Source organism: Anguilla rostrata, chromosome 14 (genome assembly GCF_018555375.3).
Source record: "Anguilla rostrata isolate EN2019 chromosome 14, ASM1855537v3, whole genome shotgun sequence".
Taxonomy (NCBI): domain Eukaryota; kingdom Metazoa; phylum Chordata; class Actinopteri; order Anguilliformes; family Anguillidae; genus Anguilla; species Anguilla rostrata.
The window spans coordinates 25,279,427-25,287,725 of NC_057946.1; the positions used below are offsets into that span (position 1 = coordinate 25,279,427).

At 49.0% G+C, this 8,299-nt stretch overlaps 1 protein-coding gene across 1 annotated transcript in view; it reads left to right on the forward strand.

Annotated features, from left to right (window-relative positions):
- Positions 1 to 8,299, forward strand: part of LOC135239912 (serine/threonine-protein phosphatase 2B catalytic subunit gamma isoform-like) — a 37,354-nt gene that overhangs the window by 17,451 nt on the left and 11,604 nt on the right. The window contains exons 4-8 of the mRNA XM_064308915.1: positions 3,185 to 3,296; positions 5,679 to 5,824; positions 7,544 to 7,551; positions 7,723 to 7,854; positions 8,025 to 8,119. Coding sequence (XP_064164985.1) covers positions 3,185 to 3,296; positions 5,679 to 5,824; positions 7,544 to 7,551; positions 7,723 to 7,854; positions 8,025 to 8,119 — 493 coding nt within the window. The remainder of the gene's footprint in view (positions 1 to 3,184; positions 3,297 to 5,678; positions 5,825 to 7,543; positions 7,552 to 7,722; positions 7,855 to 8,024; positions 8,120 to 8,299) is intronic.

Genomic DNA, 8,299 nt, shown 5'->3' on the forward strand with positions numbered 1-8,299 from the left:
TGTGTGCGTGTCTGTGTGTGTGTGTGTGTGTGAAGCCTGTGTGTGTGTCTGGGTGTTTTCCCCTGGGGTCTGTGATGTCAGAGGCGCAGTACCTTTGCCTGCCAGAGTTGCGCCAGCATTTCTGATTGAAGTCGAAGGGCCCCCCGTCCCACAGCGGGCCCGTCCCTCTGAGCCCCCACCAGGGGTACCCCTGGCCCCTCAGAAGTCCTGAAGTTCAGACGGGGGGCTGGCGAGTTACAGCCGAAATGTCAGAGCCTTACCATTTAAACCCTCCGGAGGGCGGGGCACCCCCTCACCTCAGCTCAACCCCCCCGGAAAGCCTCGGTCTCTGGGCGGAGTGATGCACCGCTGTAGCCTGCGGGGCGAAGCTTGTTTAAGGACCGCACCCATGCCTCCCGGCAGGACGGGCCTGCCGACAGGAGAGAAGATTCCGGAGAACTCCAGGGGGGGGAATGAGAGAGGGAGCAGGATAGTGTGGAGCGTGAGGGAGAGAGGGAGAGGGGGAGTTAGATAGTGGGGTGAGAGTGTGGGAGTGAGGGGGAGTGGGGTAATTGGTGGTGAGAGAGAGAGAGAGAGAGAGAGAGAGTGGGAGTGAGGGGGAGTGGGGTAATTGGTTGAGAGGGAGAGAGAGAGAGAGAGAGAGAAGGAAGAGAAGGTATAATGGAGGGGAGGTGTGGTTGTTTGGTTTGGAGTTAATCCAGGGTTCTCATTCCAGACAACTGCTCGAACACGAGGCCTCCTCCTGCGCTGAGAGCAGAAATCTGATAAAGTTTCTCTCGGCAAACCCACAGCCGGCAGGCTGTTATGCTAACGGCGCACATCGGCGCTATCGGGCTGGAGGATTTGTGCTGATTGGGCAGCGTGGCCGTGGGTAGCCCTGTCGGTGGTTTCCTCGCGTCAGGGTGTATGTTTATTTCTGCTAGGCTGGCGGATTCGGCGCCTTCGTTTTGAGCGCTCTTCTAAAGGCGCGTTCGCACGCTAACGCCGATCCTGTGCTGCTCCGCTCCGCTCCCCCCCCCCCGTCCGCCCCGCTGTCCGCGTGGCCTTGTGGTCGCTACAGCAACGCTAAGGAACGCCGCTCAAACCTGTGCGAAGCCGATCGCGCCTCTCCGCTGGTTTCGGGAGACGGCGGTGTGCGTGAGAACGCGAAACAGCGGCCGTGCTCTCTGGAAACGAGGCAGGACTGCGAATTTGGATAGAGAACGCCCCCCCCCCCTCCATTAGACAGAATGAGGAGAGCGCTGCTTTACTGAAGTTTCTCTGGGCGGTGCTGAGCAGTTTAAACTCTCCCAGAGGTGGAAGCAGCTTCGATTCTCCCGTCTTCAAAATCTACGGAAAAGTCAAGAGATTTAAACCGGACTTTGCCCTCTGTTCACACCCTACAGGCAGCAGCTGTGCCAGCTAATTCAGGGAAGGGCCAAGCAGCACTTGGGGATTTTTGAGAATGAGTTTAAAGTTTTATGTTTTTATAATATGTTTAGTTGAATGCAAAAGTATTGGCGCAGTTGTGTCAAATTGGTTGTACTAATCAAATTAGTATTTTCGAATCAAACAATGATTATGAGGCAAAAGTAACAATATCTGCATTTGTTTCATGCCTTTTTAACAGACATTGAACTGTTACAACAATGCCATTCGGTGAGTTTAGACCCCTATTCCAGATACAAGATACAAGAAAACTGCAGATGAGGTCCTAAGAACTGAGCAAGACAACCAATGAAGCTACAGTAAGGACGAAAGGGAAAAAAATCAAACAGGATAAATAGCAGGATGTTTGTGTATTCCAAAGTCAACAGTATGAGATGTCCTAAAGAAGAATCGAACTACTCAATAAATAAAAAAATATTGATCACAAATAAAGAAGAACCAACCGAGTTTTGGGGAATCCCCAGTAATCTGTGAAAGACACCCGAAACTGATGACTGGATGATTGTAAAAAAAGTGTCAGCTCAAGAAATTGCTAATGATCTCCATGCATCGAGGGTGAGAGAAACACTGAAGTCTGAGAGAGGCAAATTACAGAGGCTTCACTTCCGGAGGTAAACTTCTCTTCAGCACTAAGAAGAGAAAAGGAGGCTGGAATTTGAACCTGATGAGTTTTGGAGACAAGACTTACGGACTGATGAGATAAACCCTTGCCGGAGTGAAGGAAAGGGGAACGTGTGGAGAGAGAGAGAGACTGCTCTGGACCCTCGCCATACTACTTAAATACGCCAAGCATGGTGGAGGCTGTGGTGTGATGGCTCGGGCCTGTGTGGCTGCATCTGGAACGGGTTCGGTGGTCCTTACAGATGATGAAACCAGCTATGGGAGCAACAGCAAGACAACTGAAGTGTACAGAAACATGTTGTTCACCAATATTCAGAGAAATCCCACCCAACCCATTGGATGGAAGTTTGCCATGCAGCAAGACGATGACCCGAAAACGTAGTCAGCTTAACCGAGGGGCTTATCGGGGAAAAAGGGTGGAGGTGTTGGACGTCACACGTTTGCAGCGTTTGCTGCCGGTCGCCTGATTTAAATCCCGACGAACGTGCTTTTCGCTTGCTCAAAGGGAAACCGAAGTCTGAAATCTTATCAGACGCACCGCGTCTGAAAGAGGTTTGGCAGAGCATCTCGAAGAGCCACAGTATGAGCCTAGCGATGTAACTTGATATATTACGAGCATTTAGCAGAGACTCTAATCCAGAGCAATATTCACAACTGTCTCATTTAAATAAGGGGGAACGGGGGAAACTTGACTCATTGTACAGTATGGTTTTGTTGTAGTACAGCTCAATGTCTGTTTAACACATGAAATAAATGCAGATGTTGTGAATTTTACTTCATGGTCATTGTTTGATTTTGATTTAAAATATGAATTTGATTAGTCGAGAGGAAAAACAACCAATTTGAGACACCTGTCCCAGATCGTTGCATATGACTGTATTTTTACTGTGTGAATCCATGACGTCCACAGCAGGCTGCAGCAGTGGTCCAGATGGATCAGGCTGTAGGCAGTCTGCCATCATGGCTGCATACAGGCCCTGTTGTCTGAGCCCACCCACTGACTCTCCTCTCCTCTCCTCCTGCTCTCCTCCTGCTCTCCCCCCTCTCCTCTCCTCTCCTCCTGCTCTCCCCCCTCCCCTCCCCTCCCCTCTCCTCCTGCTCTCCCCCCTCTCCTCTCCTCTCTTCTCTCCCACAGTGTGTTCTGTATCTGTGGACCCTGAAGATCAACCATCCCACCACACTGTTCCTGCTCAGGGGGAACCACGAGTGCCGACACCTCACAGAGTACTTCACCTTCAAACAGGAGTGAGTAGGTGTGAGTACCTGGTTGTGGTGTGTGTGGAGGGAGAGAAGAGAGGTACTTCACTTCAACAGGAGCGGACCTGTGTGTGTGTGCGTGTGTGTCTGCGTGTGTGTGTGAGAGAGAGAGGGAGAGAGAAAGAAAGAGAGAGGTACTTCACTTTCAAACAGGAGTGTGAGTACCTGGGGTGGTTTTGTGTGTGTTGGTGTCTGCGCGTGTGTGTGTGTGTGTGGAGGTGTGTGAGAAAGAGAGAGGTACTTCACTTTCAAACAGGAGTGTGAGTACCTGTGGGTGTGTCTGTATGTCTGTGTGTGTGTGAGAGAGAGATATAGAGAGGTACTTCACCTTCAAACAGGAGCGTGAGTACCTGTGTATGTGTGTCTCTATGTCTGTGTGTGTGTATGTGTGTGTGTGTGTGGGGAGAGAGAGAAAAGAGAGTACTTCACCTTCAACAGAGTGATCCTTGGGGGAGCTGGGGGGGATGGAGTTTAAACTGCTGTGTATGTGTGTCTCTATGTCTGTGTGTGTGTATGTGTGTGTGAGAGAGAGAGAGGTACTTCACCTTCAAACAGGAGTGTGAGTACCTGTGTGTGTGTGTCTGTGTGTGTGTGTCTGTCTATGTGTGTGTGTGTGAGATAGAGGGAGAGGTACTTCACCTTCAATCATGAGTATGAGTACCTGTGTGCATGTGTGTGCCTGTGTGTGTGTGTGTGTGTGTGTGTGAGAGGTACTTCACCTTCAAACAGGTGTGTGAGTCCCTGTGTGTGTGTGTGTGTGATATTAAGCGTTCTTTATAACCCAATTAATTTTGTAGATGGAATGAATAGAATTACATAATTGCAGTCAACCCTGGGAGTCTCATCGCTTCTGGAATCACCATGGCAAAGGTTAAAGTTCACCTTCTCAAACGGTCATCAGCCAGGCCCCACTTCTCAGAGCAGCGAGAGATGGCAGTTAGACCCCACAGCCTGCCTGCCCATCACAGCCAGCACCCTTCCTGCTGCCAGTGTGAAACTGTGACTTCCTGTCTGCAACACACAGACTCGAGAGAGAGAGGAGGGGGGAGAGATAGAGAGAGAGAGGGGGGGAGGGAGAGAGAGAGAGAGAGAGAGAGAGGGGGGAGGGAGAGGTCGAGAGAGAGGGGGAGGGAGGGAGTGGTGGGGAGAGAGGGGGGAGGGAGGTGGGGGGAAGGGGGGAGGGAGAGGTCGAGAGAAAGAGAGGGGGTGTAGAGAGAAAGGAGGAGGGAGAGGTAGAGAGAGAGATTCTGGATAGGTGGAGAGATAGAGGAAGGAGAGGTGAAAGAGAGAGAGGGTGTGAGAGGAGGGAGGGAGGTGAACTTGTGTGGTTGGGAGTTAATCCGGGGTCTTTATTTTCTATTAAGTTCTGTGAGATAGAAATCTTGTGTTTGAGAGTGGTCTGATTGTAGATACAAGGCTTCCTCTTCCTCTGAAAATAGAAATTTGTTTTTCATGAGGACGTCCGCATTCTTAAAGTGGTGATGATGTTGGATATACTTTTTGTTTGTGTTTTTTTTAAAACTTATTTTCTGTTCCGCATCTTCAGCTGTGTATGTTTTTACAAAGGTATTTCTGTACAGTGAAGCTGAGATTGCTGTGGAGGAACATGTGTATGTTTTTATATATAGCCTGTTTATGGAGTGCAGTCATGCTAAGAGATCAGTTGGCACTCACTAACGGAGCAGTACTGAGGTTCGAAGGGGGTGGGTACCCTCGACCACACCCACTTAACCCCTCAAAGACCAGACCCCTGGTTGCACTGTCTGCAGAAGTGAACTGCTTGTACAGTCGATGTGCGGCGCTCAAATAACACGAACAAGAGACGTTTTTTCCCCGCATGTCTGAGAGTTGGCCAATGAGATTGTGTTCTTTACTCAGCTGATCTGAGAGTTGGCCAATGAGATTGGGTTCTTGACTCAGTTGATCTGAGAGCTAGCCAATGGGATTGTGTTCTTTACTCAGCTGATCTGAAAGTTGGCCAATGGAATTGTGTTCTTGATTCAGCTGATCTGAGAGCTAGCCAATGGGATTGTGTTCTTTACTCAGCTGATCTGAGAGTTGGCCAACGATGGACGTGATGGTCAGTGGGTTGTTCTTCTACTTCGAGCTGCAATCATCGATCGAATGCCAATGGATTGGTTCTGATTCAGCTGATCTGAGAGCTAGCCAATGGGATTGTGTTCTTTACTCAGCTGATCTGAGAGTTGGCCAACGGGATAGTGTTCTTTACTCAGCTGATCCGAGAGCTGGCCAGTGGGATTGTGTTCTTCACTCAGCTGATCTGAGAGCTGGCCAATGGGATTGTGTTCTTCACTCAGCTGATCTGAGAGTTGGCCAATGGGAGCGCTGATTGCTGTCTGTTCTCCCTGCAGGTAAAATAAAGTATTCCGAGCGCGTTTATGACGCCTGTATGGACGCGTTCGACTGCCTGCCCCTCGCCGCCCTCCTTAATCAGCAGTTCCTGTGCGTCCACGGCGGCCTGTCACCTGAAGTCAGCTGCCTAGATGACATCAGGAAAGTAAGTCACTTGCTTAGACGACATCAGGAATGTAAGTCACTGTTGGTTAGATGACATCAGGAAAGTAAGTCACTGTTGCTTAGATGACGTCAGGAAAGTAAGTCACTGTTGCTTAGATGACGTCAGGAAAGTAAGAGTCACTGTTGCCTAGACGACATCAGGAAAGTAAGTCACTGTGGCTCAGACAACATCAGGAAAGTTAAGAGTCACTGTTGCTTAGGGGACATCAGGAAAGTAAGTCACTGTTGCTTTGACGACATCAGGAAAGTAAGTCACTGTGGCTCAGACAACATCAGGAAAGTTAAGAGTCACTGTTGCTTAGGGGACATCAGGAAAGTAAGTCACTGTTGCTTAGGGGACATCAGGGAAGTAAGTCACTGTTGCTTAGGGGACATCAGGGAAGTAAGTCACTGTTGCTTAGGGGACATCACTAAAGTAAGTCACTGTTGCTTAGCGGACATCAGGAAATAACAACCACTGTTGCTTAGTGGACATCAGGAAAGTAACAGTCACTGTTGCTTAGACAACATCAGCAGAATAGCAGTCACTTGTTGCTTAGATCAGTGTTTAGCTACCCCGGTTCTGGGGGCCCACTGGTGTATGCTAGTTTTTGTCGAAGCCAATTTTGTGTACAATTAAGGTTGTTGAGTTTTACCATTATTGTGTGGTTAAACTTACTTTGACTGAGTGCAGGTCTGTCTTGTTTCCATTTGTTGTCAGTAAACTCCATTCATTTTACACAAATGGGTATTACATTTTTATTTGTCGTATAGCACATACAGCACAGTAAATGGAAGCGTAAATTTGTCTAACAGATTGAAATTCCTGGGCTGTGAATATGGGACATTTATTTTTTAGGGCATACATTGCTATTTCTGGCATAATATGGCTTTATGAGGGTAAATTGTCCTTTAATAGACTGTAATGGTGTCTAATTAAGAACAATTAGCAGCTCATAAAACAGAGCTTGTCACTGTGGTTGGAACAAGAGCCAGCGTACACAGCGCTTCCGCACGGCCTGGTTTAAATGTTGCATCCGGAAAGTCGTGTCAGTCTAAGAAAGTCGGTGTTTAGGTCTGCGTGTGACTGGTGAATGGGCGAGTGTGGTGCGGTTAGAGAGATGAGTGAGTGTGTCTCTACTATGCAGTTCAGTATGCAGACAGAGTGAGTGTATGGATGAAATTTCAGTGCTCTGCAGATCTGTGTTGTGTTCTACAGATGAGTTGCGTGTGTGTGTGTGTGTGTGTGTGTGAGGTTTCAGTGAGGAGTAGGCCAGTGCTGTGCTGTTAGACAGGTGCGTGCATGCGTGCGTGCGTTTGTGTGAGGTGTCAGTGCTGATCAGGTCAGTGCTGTGCAGTTAGACAGGTGTGTGTGTGTATATGTGTGTGTAAGGTGTCAGTGTTAATCAGGTCGGTGCTGTGCAGTTAGACAGGTGTGTGTGTGTATAGTGTGTGTGTGTGTATATGTGTGTGTAAGGTGTCAGTGCTGATCAGGTCGGTGCTGTGCAGTTAGACAGGTGTGTGTGTGTATAGTGTGTGTGTGTGTATGTGTGTGTGTAAGGTGTCAGTGCTGATCAGGTCGGTGCTGTGCAGTTAGACAGGTGTGTGTGTATAGTGTGTGTGTGTGTGTGAGGTGTCAGTGCTGATCAGGTCGGTGCTGTGCAGTTAGACAGGTGTGTTTGTGTAAGGTGTCAGTGCTGATCAGGTCGGTGCTGTGCAGTTAGACAGGTTTGGAGTCTGTTGGGTATTGTGTGTGACTCTCGTGGTGCTGGACAGTTCAGGTGGGAGGATTTGGTAGGGAGAAGGCATGCGACACTCGTCAGCATTAAAGTTGTGTGTGGGTGACTGCTGCGTAGCTTTCTACATGGTAGGCCGCGCCGCGACCACCCGCTGTCCCAGTCCCACCCAGCTCCCCCTCTCACCGTCTCTCTCTCTCTCTCTCTGTCTCTGCAGTTACCCAGCAGTATGCGACTTCCTGCTGAACAATAACTTGCTATCAGTAATAAGAGCACATGAAGCCCAGGACGCAGGGTGAGTATGATTTCTGCTCTCAGGGACTAAGTGTTAGGGTGAACAGTCGTTTCGCAGCTCTCTCAGGGACTAAGTGTTACGGCACAGTTCAGTTACTCGATAATGTTAGGACTACACCATGCTTTGTATCACCTCTCTTTCTCTCTTTCTCTCTCTCTCTCTCTGAGCAGGTACCGCATGTACAGAAAGAGCCAGACCACTGGCTTCCCCTCATTAATCACAATCTTCTCTGCACCAAACTACTTAGATGTCTACAATAACAAAGGTGAGCTCCTGTGTTTGCACGAGTGTGTATGTGTGCGCGTGTGTGTGTGAGAGTACACACGTGTGTGTCTGTGTTTATGCTCACACATACAAATGTCTGCCAGGCCTTGTGCAGTTTTATTTGCAGAACACAGCTGTCCACCAATCACCACATAGCACATGTGGGCTGAGCTTCTCTAGG